This window comes from Dromaius novaehollandiae, chromosome 18 (assembly GCF_036370855.1).
Source record: "Dromaius novaehollandiae isolate bDroNov1 chromosome 18, bDroNov1.hap1, whole genome shotgun sequence".
Classification (NCBI taxonomy): domain Eukaryota; kingdom Metazoa; phylum Chordata; class Aves; order Casuariiformes; family Dromaiidae; genus Dromaius; species Dromaius novaehollandiae.
Genome location: NC_088115.1, coordinates 8,834,007 through 8,858,179, shown reverse-complemented (window position 1 = coordinate 8,858,179; position 24,173 = coordinate 8,834,007). Strand labels below are relative to the sequence as shown.

General features: G+C 45.6%; 1 protein-coding gene across 1 annotated transcript in view; it reads left to right on the top strand.

Annotated features, from left to right (window-relative positions):
* The window catches only part of MYO15B (myosin XVB), a 48,715-nt gene that overhangs the window by 3,298 nt on the left and 21,244 nt on the right, over nucleotides 1-24,173 (top strand). The window contains exons 2-29 of the mRNA XM_026098885.2: nucleotides 76-137; nucleotides 1,148-1,211; nucleotides 1,957-2,066; nucleotides 2,681-2,755; nucleotides 3,148-3,244; nucleotides 3,765-3,868; nucleotides 5,691-5,754; nucleotides 6,284-6,397; nucleotides 8,320-8,481; nucleotides 8,837-8,950; nucleotides 9,406-9,464; nucleotides 9,556-9,679; nucleotides 11,443-11,538; nucleotides 12,133-12,264; nucleotides 12,453-12,578; nucleotides 13,096-13,173; nucleotides 13,504-13,652; nucleotides 13,910-13,955; nucleotides 14,312-14,436; nucleotides 14,564-14,681; nucleotides 15,204-15,379; nucleotides 15,701-15,794; nucleotides 17,458-17,535; nucleotides 19,926-19,983; nucleotides 21,092-21,222; nucleotides 21,328-21,423; nucleotides 23,459-23,694; nucleotides 23,778-23,956. Coding sequence (XP_025954670.2) covers nucleotides 76-137; nucleotides 1,148-1,211; nucleotides 1,957-2,066; nucleotides 2,681-2,755; nucleotides 3,148-3,244; nucleotides 3,765-3,868; nucleotides 5,691-5,754; nucleotides 6,284-6,397; nucleotides 8,320-8,481; nucleotides 8,837-8,950; nucleotides 9,406-9,464; nucleotides 9,556-9,679; nucleotides 11,443-11,538; nucleotides 12,133-12,264; nucleotides 12,453-12,578; nucleotides 13,096-13,173; nucleotides 13,504-13,652; nucleotides 13,910-13,955; nucleotides 14,312-14,436; nucleotides 14,564-14,681; nucleotides 15,204-15,379; nucleotides 15,701-15,794; nucleotides 17,458-17,535; nucleotides 19,926-19,983; nucleotides 21,092-21,222; nucleotides 21,328-21,423; nucleotides 23,459-23,694; nucleotides 23,778-23,956 — 3,067 coding nt within the window. The remainder of the gene's footprint in view (nucleotides 1-75; nucleotides 138-1,147; nucleotides 1,212-1,956; nucleotides 2,067-2,680; nucleotides 2,756-3,147; nucleotides 3,245-3,764; nucleotides 3,869-5,690; nucleotides 5,755-6,283; nucleotides 6,398-8,319; nucleotides 8,482-8,836; nucleotides 8,951-9,405; nucleotides 9,465-9,555; nucleotides 9,680-11,442; nucleotides 11,539-12,132; nucleotides 12,265-12,452; nucleotides 12,579-13,095; nucleotides 13,174-13,503; nucleotides 13,653-13,909; nucleotides 13,956-14,311; nucleotides 14,437-14,563; nucleotides 14,682-15,203; nucleotides 15,380-15,700; nucleotides 15,795-17,457; nucleotides 17,536-19,925; nucleotides 19,984-21,091; nucleotides 21,223-21,327; nucleotides 21,424-23,458; nucleotides 23,695-23,777; nucleotides 23,957-24,173) is intronic.

Sequence of the window (24,173 nt, the reverse complement as noted above, 5' to 3'; positions counted from 1 at the left end):
CAGGAGTCGTTTGAACAGAGTGTTTTGGGATGAAGCTGAACTTCTGATTTTCAGTAATGTCTCTGTGTATTTCAGGTGTACATGAGTGAAGAGAACAGTGTGGAAGTTGAGGAGACTGAAGATCTAACTGAACTGGAGTATGTATTTTCAGCAGTGTTCTGCAGCTAACACAAAGTCACAGGAGCTTTTTTGTTATCCTTTAAAGCTCCCATTGGCTCAGCAGCAGAAAGCACATTGTAGATTCTTGGCTACCACTTGAGAAAATAGACTGAATTTGGTGCATATCTTAGTAGAGGATATGATGCTCCTGAGAAAAGCTAAGTAAACGGCTGAATTGTGCTGTTTAAGTCGTGGACCTGCGCTGAGTCAGGAGCAGAGGGAGCTCCTGACTATATCGTGTGCAGTGTGTCCCCGTGCCCTGCTGCACAGCGAGTGCACGCTGAGTCTGGAGGGTCACACACCAGAGAGAGGAGCTCACCATGGTTAGCTGACTTTCTTTCAGATGCATCTGGGGAACTCTGGCTCTCCTGTTAAACTATTCCCAGTCCTGAAATGAGTTTTAAAAAACAAATCTTCTTTATGTATAGGAAGAATGAGGTCCAGAGGCTGTTGTGACCTCTGTGATGTTGCAGAGCGACAGAACTGGGAACATACCATTCTTTTGGATGAAATGGGCAGTAAATCAAGAAGACTTGCAGGATGCGAGGCACATTTCTGTTATGTTCCTGCTGGCGCTGACATCTATGGCTTTCACAACTCCCATTGCCTGCAACTATGGCGAACTCAAGCCCTAAATCTTTAACAGTTTTAAAGTCACGGGTGTACTGCTGTTGTCAAAAGAGAAACACCTAACGTGGCTCCTCACACATGCCCTGGCAGCCTGTACCCTTAACGTCCTGCTTGGAGAGACAAAGGCTGTATGCAGGGAGACATGATCATGACACAGACAGGGACAGGCTGGATGTTCTGAGCTTTGGCTGCTTTATTCTCTCTGATATGGTTAATCCTGGACAGGTTGAAAATGCTTAAGGCCAGTGAAATAGTCTCATATCCCAGCCTCCTACAAAATTCCTAGGAGCGCAGAAAGGTTAACATTAAAACATGCAAGTGAAGTCTATGGCTGACAAGTCCTTTCCTTTGTTTCTAGGGAAGTCTGTGAGCGCTCAGTTCTGCTGTGCCTGAAGAAGAGGTTCCATCGCAATCTCATTTATGTATGTGTAGTGATGTATTTTTTTCTCAGTGCTCATTCATTCTGAACAGGGAGCCTCAAGAGAAGATGATTTCTCTCATTCCATCATGCTTTGATATTTCACCAAGTAGCACAAAAGCTCCCTCATTCCTAGAAACAGTGATAAGAAGGACATGCACTGTTTTCACTTAGAAAAGGGGTAGCATGGAATGTTTGTGGTGAAACCTGAAAGCCCCAGAGTTTCTCTTGAATTTTGGTATTTCTCGCCAACTTTTGAGTGTGCTTGTGCTCAGTTTCAGGCTCAGCTGCTCCCAGTGCAGAGAACTCCCCTGTCTTAGCAAACCTGGTCCAAGTAAAATTTGCGGATCTCAGGATGAAACTTTGGACTTTCGGCAAACATTTTACAGTGTTGCAGTCTGGAGCTAGAGGAACAATTGTTCTCTTTCTCACTTACTGGCTCAGGTGTTCAAACCTGTGCCTGAAATACCATGTGGAGCTTGGAGAGTAGGAAGTGACCAGAGAAGAAAAAATACCCTTTTCTCCCACACTATTAATGATACAGGTGTGAATATCACCACTAGAAAATTGCACTATGCCCTGAATGAGCTGGCAGCATAGTCAGAGTATATAGTATTCCTTTAAAGCTCATTTTAATCTTTGTATTAGTATATGTGTGTTCCCAGTCAGTTGCATTCCTTATTCAGAAAATTGTAATAAGCCACCAGACATAACGAAACCTTTTTCTCCTGTACTTATTTTTGGCCTAGACTTACATTGGACAAATATTGGTTTCTGTGAATCCTTTCAAAGACCTCAATATCTACTCTGAAGATGTGGCTACCCAGTACCAGCAAGGGAGTCTCTCCAAAAATGCCCCGTATGTTTTTCTTTCTCAAATAACTCCCTAGACTCTTTTCCCTTTGGGCTCTGGAAACTGTTTTATTTGCTTCAGGCTTTCCGATAGAGCAGGATGAATGTCACAGGAAGTGAACAATCTATTTGCCAGAGTGGTAGTTGCCTGAATCTCTTTAGCTCAGGTTTCTTCACTAATGGAGGAAAGTCCTAGATTCAGTGCTGGCTGGGACTGTAACGTGTGCCTGTATCCTGAGGAGTTCCTGGCAATATGCACTTCCCACTGCTAACACTGGCACAGCGCTAGCACTGCTGGAGCCAGCAACACAGGCAGGTTCCTCTAGGGCAGATAAGACTGCTGGGGCCACCTGTATTAAACACCATGGCACAGAGCATTGCTTAAGTTGGGTTGAAGAGGTCCTGCAGGAACCTGAACCTTGTAATGCCTTTTAACAGTGATACTGACCCAGAGTTAGCAAGAACAAAGCTCTGATTTCCCTGAGTCCTTGCATTTCTCAGATCGTGATACTGGCCCATCTCTAATGTAGATCACTGATAAATAACCTTTCCATGCCATGTTTGTGTGGCAGAAATGTAGAGTCAGTTTAGTTAACTGGAGTTTCCCTTTTGTGCAACTAGACACATCTTTGCCATAGCAGAAATGGCCTACACGTTATCCCAGTCATCAGCACAAGAGCAATGTGTCATCATCAGGTAAGAAATGAAGGTACTCTTTTAAAGGCTCACTCATTTCCTAAGACTTTCATCTTTGTATTTCACTGACCATGAGTTTATCACTCAGGCTCCTGTGTGAAGGCTGTGAGTAGAGAACATAAATAAGATGGTTCACAGTTTGCACAAATATAGTTTGAATTTAGTTTCTCCTCAGTTTGGGGGAGTGAGAGAAAACGACTTTGTCCTTCCACAGTGGATTCTTATTTGGGCCTCTCTTGCCAAGTTGTCGCAGTGTTTCAAACAACATGTGACAGGTCTTCATTTGTTGTAAATCAGTACAACTTCACTGATTTACTGTAACAGGACCTTTGATATGGTTATATTAGGTAAATCTGTTTTGACCCCTGCTTCCTTAACTCTTGTTCCTCCAGTGGACACAGTGGATCAGGTAAAACAGAAGCTGCCAAAGCAATTGTGCAGTACCTGGCGATGCTGTACCAGAGATCAGACAGCTGCAGGATCACGCAGGTAAGAGGCAGCTGAGTTTGTGCTGTGATGGCTTGGCAAGAAGTGGAAGCCAAAGTTAATGCAAGAGGCCGTATTGTTCATGCTGTTTCTCCATTCCTTTTTCACTGGGCTTTGGATGGGTTGTGGTTCAAAGTGAGGCTGCCATGAAGCCAGGGGCACAGCTGATTTACTTGCTGTTGTTTATTTTAGTAGCTAGGAGCCCTGGTGCTGTATAGGCTGCTGCATCTGTTTGAGCAGAAAGATGATCCCTGCCTCGGGGACCTTATAACAGAGTCTGGGAGTTGAATCTGAACAAACACAGAGCAGAAGTAAAGTGAAAGATCATTGCAGTGAAGGGGAAAAGCTCATATAGCTACTTAGCCATGGGTGGAGATAGTTACACCATGATAAATTCCAGAAGAGACTCTATATCCAAGCTGGAATTAATTCAGTGAAGTCCCATCTTACTTGGATTTTCAGAATAACAGTTACTTAAGTTCCTTTTGGGTTTAAAATCTGTTCTCTCCCTCTTTTCTTCAAGCCCTGCAATGTCCTACCTATCCTGGAGAGTTTTGGGAATGCCAGAACCATTCTCAATGACAACTCAAGTCGGTTTGGGAAGCTTCTGCATGTCCACCTGCAACAGTGAGTTAAAGGGACATCATGGGATGCTGCCTTTCCCAGCTGTCTGGGGGTGCTTGGGTGAGGAAAAGTCTAGCAGTAATCAAGGATCGTGCAAAAGCCCTCCCTCCCTCACACCTTGTTTTCATCAGGATAGGAGGAGGGTGAGTTTACACCCCTACTTTTCTTTTAAGTTTCCTCCACAAAAGAATAGATCTTTACCTCTCAAAATGGGAAATAAATTAAGAACATAAGAACGGCTGAAGTGGTTTATATCAAGGAACGATTTAAACCAGTATTGTGCCTCTGGCACTGGCAACAAGTGTCCACTGAAGCAACAGTAAGAACAGAGCAAATATATATGATGCTTCTCTCTAATGCTCTCAAAGCCCTTGACCGTTTTCAGCTCAGGAGTTTTTCAGAGCCTGTTATGGTTTTCCAGTTTCCTCTTGAACTCATGTAAACTTCATGCATCTGCAACAATCTTTGGTGAGTGTTCTACAGGTCTAACCAGTTCTGTGAAAAAACACCTCTTTTTGTTTTGAGCCTTCCTTTCTAACATCTGTTTTTGGTTTTGGGTTTTTTTTTGACTATTGCCAGGCACTGAGCTGATGTTTTTGTGGAACTGTCTATTATTACCCAAAGACCTCAGTCCTAATTAGTAATGGTTAGCTCAAAGCCTGTCATTTTATACCTGAAGCTGGGATTACTTGTGCATCACTTTACATTTATCTACAGTGAATTTCATGTGCCGTTTTATTGCTCAGTCACTCAGTATTGTAAGGTCCGTCTGTATTTATTCGCAATTAGCTCTCATCCTCACTACCTTGGATAACTTCATTTCATCAGGAAGCTTTGTCATCTTTCTATTCAGCCCCTCTTTTAGGTCACTTATGAAACCTTGAGTTGCATATCACAGATCAGAGGATGGACACACTGTGGAGCTCCTGTGGTGACCTCCCACTGTTATGAGGATTGGCCATTTACTCTTAGAGTTGTTTTCTTGCTTTTTAGTCAATTATATATCCATGTCAGGACCTTCCCTCTTGTAGCATGATTGCTCGGTTTCCTTAAAAGTCCCACAGCTTTGTCAAAACCTTTTGGAAATCTTTGTAGACTATATCTGTCAGATCACCCATATTCACATGCTTATCAACTTGTTCAAAGGACTCTAGGAGGTTTGTGAAGCAGGACCTCCTTTTACCAAAGCCATATTGACACTACTCAGATCACCTGTATTTATTCAGATGCCTACTAATTCTGTCCTTCGTTACACTTCTGCCTAATCTGCTTTGGACAGACAGGCAGATGGTCTTACAAGCCTGTAGATCCTTGCATACAGCTTAACTCCAAACTGCTGGCCTCATAGCCCACTATTGCTGTAGTACTTGGGCCTCCTGCTGTTGGTCTGGGATCATGTTGTGCAAGATGAAATTCAAATATAAAACAAAAAAGTGGTCCCTGTCCCCAAAAGCTGTCAGCGTGACATAAGGAATAGGTGGGTAAGGACAGATGGGGGAGTGATAATCAGAGATGGTTGAAGGGAAGGTGTGTAGCTTGTCCCCTGAACATTTTGGGGACATAAACTGTGAGAATCATTGAACTTCAGGCTCCCTTGTACTCTGGAGGTTGTTCAGAACCCAACTTGAATCTTGAGGGATGTTTTATAGCTGCTTTCTGTGTCTGATCCAAAATGCCAATGTTGGATGTCTTAAAAATTCAGACCAAGTTGGTCAGATTGTACCCTTGTTTCTTAGCAACAACTCCCTCTGCTAGACCCTCAGAAAAATGATTTAGAGGAAACCTGTCACTAGCCTCTGACAGCATGTCTCCATCTTGTACTCAGTGGGGCCATGGTGGGAATGTCCATCTCCCAGTACCTGCTGGAGAAGTCCCGTGTGGTATTTCAGGTGAGCACCAATAAGCCCCCTCCCCCCCCCCTTTAGAGGGGTCCCTCACTCTCTTTGTATTATTCATATTTTATGTTAAGTTCACTGTTAAATAAAGGGGGTGGGAATAAGTAAAGGAATTGCCTCCCATTTCTTCTGTCAGCAAGAAATATGTCGCAGGGTGGCCACTTCTCTTATTTGAATAAAATAGGAGCTCTCTCTACTCCAAGCAGGTTGAATTAAGCCACTTATTAGGGCTTACTGAAAGTTAAGTCTTTCCTCACCCCATTTTTCATGATGTCTGGAGTCTGGAAAGGGTCAGATATTGGAGCCCTGTGAAAGGAACTGCTCTTGGATGGAATGCTCTCAAGGTGTCAGTGAGAAACCCTGGAAGCTTTTCAAATGACCCAGTTCTTGGGTGGTTTCTGCCCTCATCTTACTGACCTCAGAGTTTCAGTGTCCACCTATTTGTTTGGTTTGTGACAGCATGTATTCTTTAGGGTCCTGGAAATGCACTCAAGTCGGTTCTATAAACTGTATATCCTATTAGGCCCATGGTGAGAGGAACTACCATGTGTTTTATGAGCTACTGGCTGGGCTGCCTATGGAACAGAAAGAGGAGTTGTACTTGCAAGAGGCAGAGTCTTACTTTTACCTGAATCAGGTGAGTGATGTGACGGTGCTCTGCAGCAGCTGCTAGAGTGAAATTGCTGAGACATCACTTCTCTCTGATTAGCAAGGCCCTTCATGAGGCACCTGATAACTTTGCTTCCCTCCTGATGTGCTCCTCACAGGACTATGCTGAAGTTTGTTCTGCTCCTTCTCACACCTGACCCAAGAAGGAATGCCTTGGTGTCTTATTTCCGCTTTTTCTCACCGCTGCTTCCAAAGAAAAGCCTTTTAAAAAAAGTCCAGCTGTCCTGTGGCCCATGGCTCCACCTCGTGGTGTGGAAATCCCTTGCTCATCGCCTTTTCTTGCATTTGTAATTTATTACGGGACTAAAAAGAACACGGGGAATTTCTTTTTACCTTCTCAAATACGCACTTGATTACTTGACTGAGTCAATGCGTGGAAAGTCTAAAACCACTGAAATAAACTTTAGATTAAGATTTATTTAAATCGGAAAATTGTTCCCCAGACTTTTGGCGAGTCATCATCTTGGAGCACAGTTGCTTTTGTTTGAGAATGGTTTCCATACCCAGGGAGTTTGCAACAGCAGCAAGATATCTTTCCTGTTTCAACTGCGTGGGTCAACTTTCCCAGGTGAAAAAAACCTCTTTTATAGCAGCTATGGCCTTTTGAGGAATGCTTGAGAAATTGCTATCATCTTTCCTTCAGGCAAGGAGGGGACATGTAGCATTAATGACTCAAGGATGGAGGACAGTTAAGGGCCCATCCTACCCCATAGATACTTTTGAGACAATTGCTAAGGGCTAGAAAACTTATCTACTTGAGGGGAAGTCTGTCTTGGAGGTTGGTAATATACCTTTCTCCACCACCTGGGAATAAGCGAGAAGACTATGCTGTTTCTGGCCTGGATCTGTGTTTCTGAGGTCTACTGGCAAAGTTGTGTTGACTTTTGCTGTGGAAAACTTGCACTTGTCACCAGCATTATCCTGCCAGAACCTGCTGGATATGGTGCAGCTGCTCTGGTAGGAGTGTGTTTTTTGTCAGCTCGGTCAGCACTGTTTGCAGAGAGGATGTTAACTACCTCTGCGGAAAGATGCTCCTAGATTCTCATGGGGGGTTTCTAGTGGCAAAGGCTCTGTGTTGTAAACCAGGCCCTATGATGTGTGATGTTCTAGGTGATAGCTAACAGGAGTGTCTCAGCCTGCTGCACAGAAGAAATGGAAAAAAGATCAGATCATGTGGAAAGAAGTTTAGTAGAGACTGACAAAATCTCTCAGATCTCTCTTAGATCTCAGGCTTGGCAAGAAAAAGCCCAAGAGCTGCCTGGACCTCATTCTTTTCCTTATCTGAATCTGATGTCAGGTGGGAGCTTTCATCAGAGACTGCTCTTGTACACAGGCAGGTTCTACAGACCTCCTTGACCTAGGACCTCCATGTGCTTCAGGATCAAAGGTGGTTGTTAGGAGTGTCATTCTTGCAGAGAAAGGCACAAGAAGGATGGGAGTGATTTGCCCATAGTGAAGGTCTATGTCAGAGGTGAGACTATAACCCAGGACTGCTCTCTGTGTGTATAGAAACCCTTTGCCTTGATGCATCAAGTTCTGGTACAGTCTGGGGTAGTAACTCTGGCATGCCTCACCTGGAGGAGATTCTAGCATCCCCTCTCCTGTTGAGCTGTAATCCAGTAGTGGGTAAGGGATGTCGTGGGTGCCCGTACTGGAAGCATAATCAAAGCACATCATCTGTGGGCAATAGAGATCTTGCTCTCAGAAACTCCAGGGAGAAGAGAGACTGGTCTGCTCTGAATGCTGAGCTCCCACTAGTGGCAGCTGGTTGTGATGTCTCTGATCTTTCTGTTTCAGCTGCCTCCAGCCCTTACCCTTGCAAGCCTGGTCTGAAGCTTGCTGCTGGGGGCAAAGGGGACTGACAATGATTATTTCTCCCTTTTCTCTTAGGGCAGAGTGTGTGACATCCTGGGGAAGGAGGACAGTCAGGACTTTGTGGTCTTGGTGCAAGCTCTGGAGGGAATCAGCCTTTCAGACGATCAGCTGACCTCCACCTGGGCTGTGCTGGCTGCCATTCTGCAGCTGGGGAACATCTGCTTTACCTCCTATGAGGTACGCTAACCCTTGGCAGCTTGGGATTGGGCTGCTAGTGCTGAACATTGCAGTTGTCCCATGTGATGGGAGCAAGGATGTTATTTTTGACTGAACATGATATGACCTGAAGACCATTCTGTTCCTTGGATATGAGGTTCCAGACTGACCTAGGCTGGGACAGAAGATGGGAGGCAACCAAGGGTCATTAGAGCTTGGGCAGCTGTTTGAGGAGCCAAAATGAACCTAGATGGTGGTGTTCTGCCCAAGCTGTGACCTGTCCCTGTGCTGCTGAGATGCTGTCAAGAGTATTAGTTTTATCTGGTGTCTGGTATCCAGTCCACAGTTGAATCTGTTGTTCTTCTCCATTATCTAGAAAGGATCATTTGAACATGCAGCCATTGCCAGTGATACTGAGATTCGGATTGTGGCCAATTTGTTGAGTGTCTCAGCAGATCTCCTGCAAAGTGCTGTCACTCACCGGGTCACTGTGAGTACCTCTGTGGCCCTTTCTCATTCATCCTGAGGGATGACATGCTTTGTCAGCAGAATGGCTGCCACCTTGTTGGGTCTAAAATCTGGGAAGTAACTGCAGAAATAAAATGCTGCAAAATGGTTCCTATGCTGGATCAGGAAGAATGGGCTGAACCCCTCAAGGCAGCTCTGTCAGGGTGGAGAGATCGTAAAGTGGCAGAACTCGCATCTAGGAGGCTCTTCTCTAACATGACATGGTTTCAGGCCTAACATCTTGGCTAGCTGACTCCCCAGCGCAGATGTGGCAGCAAAATTCTGCTTTTACTTTTTCATTTTTGTCACCTGGGGAAATTCTGAGGACAAAAAGAAAATCTTGTACTTAAGCTGGGCTGATTTTCTTGTGGATTTCCAAAAAAAGAGGTATATTTGCAAGATAATAACAGTAAATCCCAGTTCTTTCTATGTGTCCAGGTGATGTCTTATGATCGGATCTTCACCCCTCTGTCTGTAGAAGGAGCCATTGATGCCAGGTAGTTCCTGCTGCTGTTCATGTGGGTTGGTGAGATGCACCCATGGGTTCTGTGTCTGCTGTAACTGTCTTTACTTCCCTCTCCCTCTCAGGGACTCCATTGCCAAGACTCTGTATTACCTTCTCTTTGAATGGCTGCTGCTGAGGATCAATGAGTGGTTGGCTCCCTCGGAAACAGACTGCACTGTGGGCATTGTGGACATATATGGTTTTGAGGTTGCTTTTCCCATTCCTTTCATATTTTATGGGCTGCACGTGTGTGTGCTAATTCTCTCCAGTCATTGTCAGAAATGGGAGAGAATCTGATTGTGTCTTTGCAGAAAGGAGACAGTATTTGTACCATGTAACTTAAGTGCCTGTGTTTGGGGAGGGGGGAGTACTTCTCCTTCAGAAGCAGTGGAAAGGGCTCCTTCAGGAGGTGATTTAGCACATTTACTATAGATTCTTGCCATGAATTGCCATCTGGAGGAGCCCATCTCTCCCATGACTTCGTGGCATAGGTAGAATCCTAAGGCATATACAGTTGGGTGGATTGGTGTGTAGGTGGAGTCCTAACTGATGTAGGCAGTTAAAAACCTAGTCTCAAATGGTGAGAATGGTTTCTGGTGCTCCCGCCATGTCAGCCTTGCATGTTTCATATCTTTGCATGAAGTGACCAGTATGGTGCTGCATAAATAGTGCATGTATCTGGCTTTCTAAGGAAGAGGAAAATGATTTGGGATAAAATCAGACCAAATCAGCACTTTCAGTCAAAATGTGAATCTGACCCATTGTACTAACTGATGTACTGTGTTGAACACAGATCAAAACCGTGGTTTCAGCAAGTGTGCTGGAGTTTAGAAATCAAGGAGGTTATTTGTGATGTTAACAGGACACACAGTGATTTTGACTCCGTGGTTCTATTCTTATACAAAGAAGATTTAACAAAATCCCCCCAAATTTCTTAGAATGTTTATTCTTAAGCAAATTCCCGTAAAAAGCAGCTTGAAGTCCTTTGCCCACAGCCTGTGTTCTGCTGCTCTGCAGTAGCTCAGGGAGCCAGATCATTCGCTAACCTGTTTTCATGGAGCAAACCCAGAAGAATTTCTGATATAAATAAGCTGCACTGATAGAGGGAGCTGAATGAGGTAACTCTTAATGAATCACATTTTAATTATTGCTGATGCTACTACTAACATAGATAAGAAAAACATTTTTAACACAGTTTTAATCTAGCTGTTCCCATTTTTTCCTGAAGACTTGAATGAAATTGAAAATATGTTCAACTGTCTGTTAAAATGTATTTTTTTCATGTGCTTCAGCTTGAGTAAGGGTTCCCAGCCTGAGTAGGAGTTAGTCCAGAATCCACTGAAGTTTCTGAAGAAATTTGCATTGATCCAGTATGTTTTAGATCAGGCCAGGAATGGGAGAGGTGCAGGGATTTTTGTGAGGCCTTGCAGGTGAGACTTTTTGAAACTGAGGTCGGGGTTGCATGTAGAGTTCTCAATCAGGAATAAGTCCCCTTGTGGCATGCATAGACTCGTGTTCCTGCCTCAGTGAGCTTCTAGATGCTTTGCAGACTTGTGAACAATAAAAAACATGCAGAACAAGGGCACGGAGTGGTACGTGCTTGTCAAGGCCCGTGAGTCTTACGCTTAGGATTCATGTTAAAGTCTATGCTTGGACTGGTGCACACTGAGAACGATGGTGCCTATACAGGTTGGGGTGTGCATCCAAGAGTGTATATCTCTTTCTTCGTGCTCCTTCACAGCTTGTTTTGCCTCTTGCTGTTCAGACTAGTCGATAAACCAGACTGAGAGCTTGCAAACCAGATATAAGATAATTTGAATTTCTCAGCTTCAGCACCTCTTATTGATTAGAACAAGTTGTCCGGACTGGGGGCTCAGATCAGCACTAGCTGGTGCTGTGTGTTGTGCCCAAAAGGCACAGCCTCCTAGGAGGCTGCAGGTTGGACGTGTGATGCCTTTTTGTCTTTGCAGGATCTAGGGGTGAACAGCTTAGAGCAGCTCTGCATCAACTTTGCCAATGAGCATCTTCAGCATTTTTTCAGCCAGACTGTCATTGCCCAAGAGGAGGTAAATGGAACTCACTCAAATGGCAGCACATATGGAATGAGCTGAGGCAGCAGCAGCTGGAGAGTGTCCTTTAATGGGGAAGAATGAAACTGAACGGACTTGGCCCTGTTAAGCAGTACTCACGGGATCCTAATCTAAAGAAAGCTGGCTATTACCTTTTACTAATTGTGTAGTAAATTAAGAGAAAGAGAAATTGTTAGTGCCTTCTCCCTCTTACAGATTTGGTAAGCGATTTGGTCAGGGTCCGGGGCCTCAAACCTCAATTGGTACTCTTAAAGCCTGTTCTGATAAATTCATTGTAGCACTTTACTCACAACTTCACAAGCTCCTGGAAACAGAAGCGTATTTATCAGACTCGTTGACTTCATAATTCCCTTTATTTTATTCCAGCTAGAAGCCTTCCTCCTTCAAATGAGGAAAATCATTAGTGGATTTAAAAGAAGTTTCATAAGACAAGAACAGATGATTCTAGGCAGGTTTCTAACAGCAGGGAAACACTAGCTTCCTGAAGAGTAATCCAAATCTGTTTGTTAACTCCTTGAATTTATTCTTGTTTTCATGGCTGGATTTGACTGGTTGATCTTTAACCTGCAGGAGGAATATAGCCAAGAGCAGTTAGTTTGGATTCCTATTTCCAAGATGTACAGTGAGTCATGCCTCGATTTCATTTCTGCAAAACCCCATGGCATCTTGCGTATCTTGGATGACCAGACTTCACTGCCTCAGGTGAGGAACTCTTCTTATCTGATTCCTCTCACAGGATGGATATGGCAGGGTAGTTATACCCATTTACAGAGGTATTTGTGTGTGTGTTTACAGAGGTATTACGTGTTTCTGACTTCATTTTAACAGTGGCTTTTTGATCCACAGAATATGTTGAGTGACAGGAAACATGTTTATCATCTTCTTTTCAGGCCACTGACCACACTTTCCTCCAGAAGTGTCATTACCATCACGGAAACAGCCCTTGGTACACCAAGCCCAAGCTACCTCTGCCAGTCTTCACTGTGAAGCACTATGCGGGCCCTGTCACCTATCAGGTGAGCTCTGTGGACTGGCAGGGGGAGCAAAGGGCCAGAGTGGAAGCATGCTGTGGGTGTCCTGATGGTCCAGCTCTGAGTGCTGTGAACAAAACCCTCTCTTTATAACTGTACGTTGCTCTAGAGTGTCAGTGTATCAGCAATGAGGAGAGACAACTAGGGCTGGCTCTGGGCAGAAGCAAAGTAGGTAACTGGAATTACCTACTTTTTGCTCACGCAAGAGCCCTGGAAAGCCAGGAAAGCTGGTGCTGCTGAAGTGGACGAAGTGAGGCATCAGACCCTGTCTGGCAGTGTCATCCACTGTGAGGGGGATAAGGAGCCATCCCTCCTACAAGCAGCAGCCGCTTTCCTCTCCGCTCTTAGTGGCAGCAGGAATAGCAAGCCTCAGTCTCTAGCACTTACCCCCAGCCCCCCTCTCCAGCTGTCTGTCCTAGTCAAGGTGTATGTGGGAGAGGTGTGTTTGCCTGTCTGGTTTGTTGATCTGTGCTGTGCATTAAATCAGACTTTGCCTTTGCAGGTCCACAAGTTTCTTACTAAAAACCGTGACCAGCTGCGTCCAGAGGTGCTGGATATCTTCTCTCAGAGCCGCCTCAAGGTAGCGTAGTGGATGAGGATAAGGATCTCTGCTTCAGACACCTAACAAGCCCCTCATGGCTTTCATATGAGAAGCAGAAAGAGCCTGATCAGGTTTGGGGAGAGCCTGGAGGAACTGTGAGAAGATTTGTTCTTCATGGGAATTCAGCAAGTCCCTTCTTTGGCTGCAGTTGATACATTTTATATGTATAACTTACAGACTGCCTCAGGATGCAGCTGGGGTCCTGGCAGTGCTGGAGGCAAGGGAAACTGATCCTCCAGTTTCAGATAGAAGGGACTGTTCTTTCCATGTAGCTGAGGGAGCTTTGATTGTTCCTCTGTGTCTTTCCAGTTGGTGTCTCACATTTTCCAGAAGGCTAAGGCTGCCCACAATCAGCAAAGGGAGCTGGGGGCCAGGGGGAAAGGGCTCAAGCCTCAGGCTTCCACGTTGGTGTCCAAATTCCAGCAGTCTCTGCAGGACCTCACAGCCAAGCTGAGGAGGTGAGAGATGCTGTTACGGTGCCATCCCTACTTTGGGTTGATTGCTGCACCCAAAAGCTTCCCCTCCTTGGTTATTTTGGGATGGACTGGAGTGGGGGCTTGAGCACGGGCTGGTTGTGAGCTGCTGAGGCAGAAGGAGAGGATGGTGTAGTGTGTTGGAGAGAGGTGTCTTGGAAAGGTGGAGGCTCTGTGAAGTCTGCCCAGGTCAGCACAGAGAGGAGGCTGATGAAAGTTTCTTCCTTTCTTCTGCTTTGCAGGAGCCATGCCTTCTTCATTCGGTGCATCACCCCTAATCCCAAAAAGGTAAGGCAGCATCCTGAGCAGCAGAAGTGCTCCAGTCCTCTCCAGCAGCTTGCTTGCTACAGTTGGGGTTCGGACTTTTATTTTTTCAGTTGATAGCTGAGACTTTTCTTCTGCTTTCTTTCTCTCATGCACATCCCTGTGGCTGTGTGAGCTGACCACGTGCTAGGGGATAAGAAGCCAGCATCAGCTGGGCACCCGAAGGATTGATGGGTAGTGTGTCCTGTCCCCACAAACCATTGGAAGATCTGAGGACAGGACAATAGAAGGAGCCCCTTTCCAAGCGCTCAGCCCTCTGTCTCCCTTTTTTTAAATTTCCTTTCTCTTTTTCCATTTTTAATTCTGCCTTATGTCCACAGCTGTCAAATATCTTTGATGTGGAGTATGTCACTTGTCAGCTGAGGCATTCTGGGATACTGGAGGCCATCCACATTAGAAAGGAGGGATACCCAGTCCGTTTTCCATTCCAGAACTTCCTAGCCAGGTAGAGTGGTTTATTGGCTTGCGATTCCACTCAAGGCCTGGGTGGACTTGTCAGCGCATCAAGATTTGTTCTTTGGTGACTATAGGTAGAGCCCTGGCTTCCCTTTTATCAATGTATCACCTTCCAGGTACGGACTCCTGGCTGCGAGAGGACGTGACTGCTTGGAGGAGAGGGAAGGCTGTGCAGCTGTGTTGTCTCATGTGGTGGGGAACCCCTCCGAACTCTATCAGATTGGAGTAACAAAGGTGCTGCCTATAGAGAATCTCAGTCCTGCAGTTCCAGCCATCTCTTCACTGGGTATCAATGGAGAGTGAGCGCCTCAGCAATTCTGCCCAAAGAGGGAGAGCACTGCATGCCTCTCCCTCCATTTTGCTTTGCCTCTTGTCTTTGGTATGAAGGAGAAATTTTTAGTGTCTTGGATGGAAAAACAGGAAATGCTGGCTCCAGGTTGTTGTGGCAGCAGGGCCAACTCCTTGGTCCAGCTAGCGTTCCTCGATGGAGGCCTGGGCTATCTCCTTCCCTGCCTGCTAACTGCCATCACTCCCTGATGGCCTGCTCCTCAACTGTCCTCCCAATATACTTCCATCCCTCCCTCCTGTGCCTAAGCCTCCTGCCCTCCCCAATGGAAGGCCACGCACTTCCCTTAGCAGGGGATCTTATAGGCAACAAAGGCTCCGAGGAGGTAAACCAGCAGCTTTTTACTGTTGATCACTCCTTAGAGAAGCTGGTGGCTTCCTTGTGGGTCAGCAGCTGCTCCCTTTGCCCAGGTATTCCTGAAGGAGAAGGCCAGGCAGCTGCTGGAGAGACGGTGGAACCAGAGGCAGAGCTGGGCCATCGTTACCCTCCAGAGGAACTTCCGCCGCCACCTCCACCGCAGGCGCCTCCGCATCCTCCAGGAAAAAGTCACGATCATTCAGGCTCACTTCCGTGGTTACCAGGCAAGGTCAGGAGTCAAAGGTCAGGCAAAGTCCGGCCCTTGTCCTTGCTTAGGATGACAACGTGAGGGTGTGCCTGGCCAGTCCCCTGGGTGGGGAATCCTGTTGCATGAACTCTTACTGGAACGGCTGGAGCTCACTGGAGCCCAGTGAGGCTGTGCAGGCAGTTCCTGATGAGGACCAGGCTTAACAAGGGAATACCGCATCCAGATTGGCTGGTTACTTTAATCTTATGTTTGCCCAATATCCTTGAATTGAGTCCACAGTTTGCCCAAACTTGTTGATATTTCCTTCTCATTTGCAATTCTTCTCTTTCCACGACCCTTTAGGAAGCAATACAGGAGACTGAAGAAAGCTTTGATGCAATTTAAGATCATGATTTTAATCTCCAGACCCTTTGTTCGAAGGAGGAAGTACTGCCAGGTAACTGCCCTATTCACAGGACTTGTACTGCAAGAGCTATTTCTGCCCTAGGTAGAGAGCTGGTGAGGGGTGAGGCCAGGGCAGGGCTGGCCTTCGAGATAGTTTATTGGAAGTGAGGAAATGATGTGGTAAAACTGTCTTTCACTCTCTGACTGCGATAAATGTAGTGAAAAGAAGCAATCACTGAGACTGGCACCTTCTCTCTGTAAACAAGGTACAGAATTGGCAAAGGCAGTACTTCGTGAGTGTGAGCTTCTCTAGGTTGCCCCGCACAAGACTTGAGTCTGTTCCAGCTCTGGACTCCGGAGCTGCTGTTCTGCTCAAGCTGTAGTGAGTCATTCATCTTGCTCTTGCAGTTGCCCAGTTTAATTTCTGGTGTTACTCCAGAGAGTGACTGAAATGTGAGATTTCTTCTGTCCGCTGCGATCCTTCACTGACCTCCTACAGCTACTTTAGGCTGCTGGAATCCTTAACCTTTTAGAAATCAGCCAGGTTCGTAGTTGGGGTGAGAACAGGATGGCAGTGATTTGGGAAGGGTCTGCAGGAAAGAGCTATGATTCTGTCAAAAGTGTTGAATGTGTTTTGCACAAGCTGCTAAAAATAAAATTGAAAATAGGAAGTCAGACCACTCATGGTAGCAGCTACCGTCCTGTAGCTGGCAGCTTTGCGAGTTAGGGAGAGAGGAAGGCAATGCAGCTGCTGGCATAACTAGTAAAGTGCAGGGAAGAAAGTTCAGGTCAGTGTTGTTAAAAGACTCTGCAGAGATGCCTTCTGCCGTGCCGTGTCCAGAGCAGCGTGTGTTCCTGTTCCTTCTCCTGCCCCTTCCTACTTGGACAGGATCCAGCTTTTCTGTCCCAGGCAACCACAGCGGCATTGCTCTTCTGAACTGGTTTCTATTTCTCCAGTGTTTGCTTGCTGAAGCCACAGTACACACAGCAGCAACAATAAAGCTCTCAAAGTTCACCTGCTGGAGAAACACAGCCCTCTTCCTCCTTTCCTCCCTCCCCGCAGCCCTGCCCTTTGGACTTTAGCATGCCTACCATCTTTCTCAGCCCAGCCCTCATAACATCCCATCTAGTCACACCATTCTGCAACGCAGACAAGCAGGAGAGAGAGAGGGAGAGACTGAGACCCTTCTTTTCTACCTTGGAGCGGGCAGCAGGTGAGTGGTGAGGCTATGGGACAGCAGAAAGGAAGGGAAAGGGTAGCGCTGCAAGAGAGTTTGACTGTTGCTGTCCCTCCTACCCCCTCTGAAAGGGTCCCTATTCACGGACAACCTCCTAAGTCCTGTTCAGGCTGCGTTATCACCTTCTCTGGAGCTGATCGAGGCAGGTGAATGTTTCTGACAGCTTGTGTGTGCTGTTGCTTTTGTCCTGAGACGCATCGAATGCCAGGCAAGGGAAGAGGTGTGGTGGGGATGCTGTGGTGGCAAAGGCTGCTGCTGTTGAATTGCGTTGTGGGAGGCACTTGGTACTTGAGCAAAGCTAAGGGCTTTGCCTGAGCATCCCCCTCCCATTCTGTGTGGTGAGTCCTAAGAAGGCACTGCAGCTGTTTCATCGTTTTATCTGCTGAAGCAGATAAACTCCTGCCTGTCCACAGTGTCTGCTCCCAGAAGTAGCTGGACTTATATATATCTTTCTTCCCCCCTCCCGTCTCCTAACAGCAGCAATTTGAGGAAAGGAAGCGAAGAAGGAGGTCCCCGGCCAGTGGTGACAAGGAGAACAGTCCCAGCCCAGAAATGGTAGGTTGACAAGCAGTCCTGGAGAGTCTGAGACGAGACGAGGCAGGCTCTCAGGGCATTCCTCTGCCCTCTGTGCCTCCTCAGCTGGGGGACTGATGGATGTGAATTCTCTGGGGTGTCTGTGAGATGGAAGAACAACAGTGCTGAACTCCGGAAGCACTCTTAGGCAGTGCAGATTCTGGATAAAAATGTGCAGAATGGGGACATCCAAATGACAGCATCTTCTAGGAACCTTTCTGTCTGACCTGCCAAAATGAGGCCCTTGCCATTTTGCTTATCCTGTGGATCCCCAAGGAGGGGATGGACTGGGTTAATGAGTTATTATTTAATTCTGCTCTCTGATCATCCATTTGTAGTAGGGCCTATTTCATTCCTACTCAGTGGTGGAAGCTGGGAGAGCTCAACACTTTGCAGGAACGCAAAGATTGGGGGTGATGTAAACTTGATGCTGCTGAAGTAAAGCAAAGAACAACAACATGCCTGTGATCTAGTGCTGCATTTCCCACTAGGAATTTTACAACTTTTCCTCAAAATGTGGTTTGGGTTTTCTGTTCTTATTAATAACTACTGGAAACCCAGGAGTTTCACTACAGGCTGCCTCTTTTACTTCCACCCTTCTTGTTACTGTTTGGATGCTGGGTTGAGACAGTACCATCTTAGCATTGCCCTTGGGGGCAATTCATTTGAAACTGATGCAGGGATTTTTATGTGTTCTTGCACTTTTCGGTGTGGGCTGGCTTTATACTGCAGGTGGCTTCTCTGGAAGGCTTGTTGGGGAACACCGAAACACCTAGACAGCGTACAGAGCCCACATGTACGCTGGAAACCTAGCAGTAAGGGTGCAGTTTAGCCTGGTATAAAGAGCCTTCTACCTGTATAGCTGCCTCGGTAGGTCATTGTTTCCCCATCACTGGTCATAGTCAGGCATCTTAAAGTGATCCTGAGGAAGAGTACAGTGTTCATTTGTTGCACTAGAACCTGTTCATTGGGTCTGGGAGGAAGAGGAACGTGTTCAGCTGTGAAGGGCAGGAATGAGGCAGCTCTGGGCAAAAGTGTTAACAGAAGAAGTTGTAGATGAAGGGAGATGTTAAATGCTTTATAGTAATATAACTGTATAAGCCATTAGTGGTGTACAGGAGTAACCTGTATCAATTATTAAAGTAATGCTACTAACTAATGTCATTACTTGTGTGTTTAGACAGCATGCGTTTGCTATGATGCATGTAACAAGAAAAGCTGGGTCGACACTTTATCACCCATGATTTTGTGTGGGTTTGCCAGTAATGACAGTAGTAGTATCCAGCTCTGAGTGCTCTTAAAATACCAGCTACTTTCTCAGGTTTGGATCCAGCAGTGTGGAATTTCACAGTACACTTCCTGAATGCTCCACTGAGAAGCTTGTTTTAAAATCAAAGACTTTATAATGAGCAAAATCAAACTGATCAAAAATGCTGTGAATCTATTAATAATTGCTCAGAGATTATTTAGAGAGATGCCAGAATGGTATGCTGGTGAATAGTGGCTTTATTAGGCAGGTCTTGGGGGGGGGGGGGGGGGGGAGTGAAGCTTCTGACCCTTTTGCTCTGTTAAATAGCTTCTTCATCTGAGCAGTCTTGTCAGAAATAAATAAGGTTCCCTGGCCAGCAAGATACCTATCCTGAACTGGGACCAATATAAAGCAGCAGTCTCAGGTCAAGACTCCAGAGCACGATTATCTTTGGTCTTACATTATATGCAGACACTGATGTTGATATATTGTGGTGCAGTAGCCCATTTACTTCCTACCTTACACAAATGTATGCATTGTGCAAGGTACAGAACGGCGAAAAATCAAGGTTCTCTGCCAGATTCTTGTCTGAATTACCTTGGTGAAAATCTGTGCTTCCTCAGGAAACTCCAAAATGGTGGAGGTGCATCAAAAATTGGAATCAGATTTCTCTCTGGTTATGCTCTAGTGCTCTTTAGCACTCTGAAAAATTAAGAATAGCAGAAAAAGGAGCAGGAGGAAGTGGCCCTTATCCTTAAACCACAGTCTCTTCCTTGCAAAATGAAAAACTTGTGAGTAATGAGAGATGAGTCAAAGAAAATTAGTGTGCCTGTCTCCTCTCTGCGGCGATTGCTCTTGGCGGGAGTAACTCACCTTTCCTTATTTTGCTGACACAACTCAGATATTTGTTTTAATGTGATACTTCCTCATTTGTAACCTTTCTGAACATGCCACATGCAGAAATTACTATTGTTCAGATACTCAAGTCCTTGTTATGGCCAACTTTTCAAAGGTGGCTTTACCCAATCTCAGCAAAACAGAGTCCAGGTTTAGCTGTTGTTTGAACTGCAGGAAATTTCCACTTCTGGTACCGCAGTGATCGACTTGCTCACTCTCTCCCCAGGATGTGGGACTGCTGGAGATCCCTGCAGAGCTTGCGGCACTCTTGCACTTAGCTGAAGGTTAGAAACTCTCTCTCCTTCCCTCCCTCTCCTGCATTGTTTTGCTTTGTTTATTATCTTGTTTTCTAGCAGGAGGTTAAATGTGTGCCTGTTCCACCTGCTGTCTCTCACCTGGGCTGTATTTGTTTTATTACCATTGCAGTGTAATTATGATAAAGGCAAATGGATGTTGTGTATGTGTATGTTTTTATTTTCTTTTACTTTTTCAAATCACCAAAATACCATTGATCAAAATTACTTGCCTAGCTCTTGACCCGATCTTGAGCAAGAAGTTATTCACAGTTTCATTTCCTCTGTAACTCTTTGTATAATGTATATATTAAGTTATAATGTATGTATTAAGTTGCAAATGTGAGGCAGGAATTGCCTCCTTGGCATGTTGGTACAACATCTAATAAAATGACAGCCATATCTTTGGCCTTCTATATAGTGCAATAATAGGTAATAATCAGTCAGAAGAATCTTGTGAACTGGAGCAGTCTGTGCTGGTTTCCCTAGTACTCCATACTTCATGGCATACCCCTCCAGGAGCTATTAGCCATTCTAGGAGCTTGGGGACGGACTGCACTGAAGCTGCTCGAAGTTAATGCTGATGGGATGTAAACAGGGAGGAGGAGAGAGGGCGTCAGGGGTCATATTGGTTTGGAGACAGAGGAGAGCAGCAGAAGCTGTGCTGCATTGGGAAATCTCTTCGTTCAGAAAGGTGTTTGCTCCTCTATTATTCATGATAAATCCTTTATCCAGTGTCTCATTATGATAACCTCTGATTTATTTGTTGACCGAGCAATTGCCAGCAGTATCCCTGTGTAACCTCAGTGTTTCAGATCTGCATAACAGAATTGAAATGCCAGGTGTTGTCTGTCCTCTGGGTGTTACCCAGGCATAACAGTCTGAAAGATCAGAGCTGTAAAAGCTCCCCACTGAAGTTAGGCCTTGTGGGCTCAGCTGGAGGCAGCAGGGGTGGGCTGGGTGTTTCTGGAGCCGAGGGGTCTGGTACAGATGCTCAGGTGAGAGTAGGTTCATGGAATAGCCACGTGTTGTGCTGCAAGTCAGATATGCTCTGGCGGCATTTCTGACTGCCACAACACAGGACTTCTTTCTCTTGCAGGTCAGTATCAAGCACAAGCCAACCAGATAACAGAGGCGTTACCTCCAGAGGTCAAGGTCAAAGATGACCTTTCCCTCCCACCTGCCATCAACAGCTATCCCTTCTCCTCCTTCATCAAGTCACACTTCCTGGTGGGAACCTTTTTCATATCTCCCCATTTTTTTCCTACAGAGAGGACATGCTAGTTCTGCTAACAATACCAAACTCCATGTTTCTGTCCTTTTGTTTCCTTGTAGAAGACAGATTTCCCTGCCCCTGGTCAGCCCCTGCAGCACCCATTAACCCATCTGGAAGCTGAATACCAGGAGAGTGCACTTGAGATCAACAAACTGGTGAGAGACTTCTTCCTTGACCAGGGCCTTGTTGAAGAACAGGTGGACTTAAGAGAATGCATTGATGCCTTCATACAAGATGCTGAAGCGCATGGTGGTTACTACTGTTCTTAAAATACACGGTGTGCTAGAAGAGCAGAACAAACTCCAGCTCCTTCTAGGTGTTGGAGCTGCCTGACAGAGATCACATGCAGCCCTGAAGGGTTTCTGTGGTTTTGGTGAGGCATAGACCAGCCCTAGAGGGTGAGTGTTATCTTCAGTGAGTACCTAAGTAAGGCCTAGAAGGTAAAAGGAAGTCTCAGTAGGATTTTTGCTACTGATTCAAGTGAGAGCAGGACTGAGATCAAAGTGAATTGCCTAGTGGCATAGTCTCAGAACTTGGCAGGGCATATAGGAATTAGATAGCTAAGCTTCTGTTTCACGATGTTGCAGCTTCAGTAGCAATATATAATATGGTATAAGGGAGATCTCTCTCCTCCCTCCCTCAAGCACTTATTCCTATACCTCAGTCAGAAAAAGGTTATTTAACCCAGGTCTTTTCCATGATCTGGTTTATAGCTAAAACACACTGGTTGTATCACAGATGTACACTTGCATCAGTATGCGACAGGGGACAGTGAACTGTGGTATAAAGGCTGGAACAAGTGGCTACAGGCAGGGACTTTGTCATCAAGAAAGCTACACCTGGAACCACACCCTAATTCTGTAGTGTTGACGTAATGAGAGACACCGTTACATGGTGGGTCAGCATGGTTCTGCGCTACTGCATCATGAAGGTATCAATAGCAGTTGTCCTGCGAAGACACAAACTGAGTTTCCTGTATAAGGAGGGTTCAGCCCTCTTCTTTGTGGATGTGAAAAGTACATTTCTTCTTAAAAATGATGGGTTTTATTCTCTGAGAATAGAATGAATCTGCAGAGAATTTGTAAGTAAATCTGTTAATCCTTTTGGGAGTTACGTGTAATTAAAATAAACCCTCTAGGAAACGTAATACCTAAAAGCAGTCTTTTGTTTTGTCCCAGTGATCTCAATTATAGGGGAACACAAGCTTCACTGAAGCCTTGTGAATAGGATTGTATTTAAGCAGATTACTATTATTTTTCCTAGAGATTAAATATCATTTTTCTCCATTGCTGATCATAATATACAGCTGTTTCTTCAGCAAAAGCTGTAGTACACAGGGACTTACTATAGAGAATTCCATAAAGAACTAAACAACCACCATCTCTGATTTTTCTCAGTAGTCTGTGACACCCCTACTGCCTTCAACCAGAGATTCTAAGAAGTGTTGTTCTCCCAGAAAAGATAGACCATCATTCATAAATGTCCTTTCCAAAGCTGTCCATGGCACATTTTAGGAAAATTTTAATCTAATGACATATTGAATTGTAGAGGCTGAAAATAAATTATTCTGTACCTAAGGGTGAGAAATATAAATTAGAAGCGCACCTATGACGCTGATGTGCGTAGCAAAGAAGCTGAATCATTGCTTAAGTGAGTTGTTTGAGCATAACATGTCTCATGCTACTTGGTGTAACATTAAATACACCAAAGTCTTCTTAATGTTCAGCTGTTAGACTGCGTTTCTTCATGTCTGGTGCTCTGAGTATTTCCCAGAGATCAGCTCTGAATCAATTTGTTTTTCATATTTTTACAGCTAAGCAGCCTGTGGGCTCAGACACAGGAAGAAATAGCCCATGGTAACTGGCTCATCTATCTGAGCTGTGATGCCCAAAGAAGGGGAATTATTTTGCCCAAGAGCAAATTGGGAGTCAGAGGCAGAATAAGAATAGACTGAAGAAGTCCTGATACTTAGTCAGAGTCCTATCCCTATAAACGCTGTCCGCCAAATTCCCTAGAAATTAGGTGATGCATGAAAACTGAGCACAGATCCAGATTTCAGTGTTGGCTACTCTTGCTAGGGTCACAAACACCCTGATGTCTACAACTCAGAGTTCTGAGGTCACTGTGCAGCACAGTTTAGGCCAGAGCTTTGCAGCTAAAGCTCTTTCTTTTTCCCCTGGATGCTTCTAGATTTTGCGGTTTATTGATGACAAGAACCTCCACGGCTGGCAGGAGGTGCTTCTGGGCAACTACATTGCTGGCAGAGGTTTGAATAACCTGTCCCTGCGTGATGAAATCCTCAGTCAGGTGGTCAGCCAGACATGGAAGAACCCGGACATGGAGCAGAGCCAGCGAGCCTGGGTCCTGATGACAACCTTGCTGAGCTCCTTTGCTCCTTCACCAGCGCTGGAGAAACCATTACTGAAGTAAGAGGAGGGAAGGGCTGGTTATGCTTTGATTAGGGTTGAGAGAGATGAGCAATGTGCTAAAGGCAGCTGCCTTTTCCCAGATTTGTGTCAGACCATGGCATGGAAGGCTACAATGCTGTTTGCCAGCGCAAGATCTTGACAGCAGCACAGCACACAGAGATTGACCCAGCAGCCTCACGGGCCTACCCTCCCACTCAGCTGGAGTGGACTGCGAACCAGAGGAGAGGGAAGATGGTGCTGGATGTCCATACCTTTAATGGTAACTCATGCTTCTGCCCTTCCACCATATCCTAGTCCCTAATGACTCCTCCAGTGCAGAAATCAGCATTCAGAAAATACTTCCATCAGCTTGGTGAAGAATGATCAGAAGACTGAATGCTTCTGGTTGGTGCAGCCACTGAGGATAGGAGCATCTGAATCCAGATCCCAACTCTCTGAAACTTGAGCCTGCTCAGCTCAGACCTGCTACTCAGGCA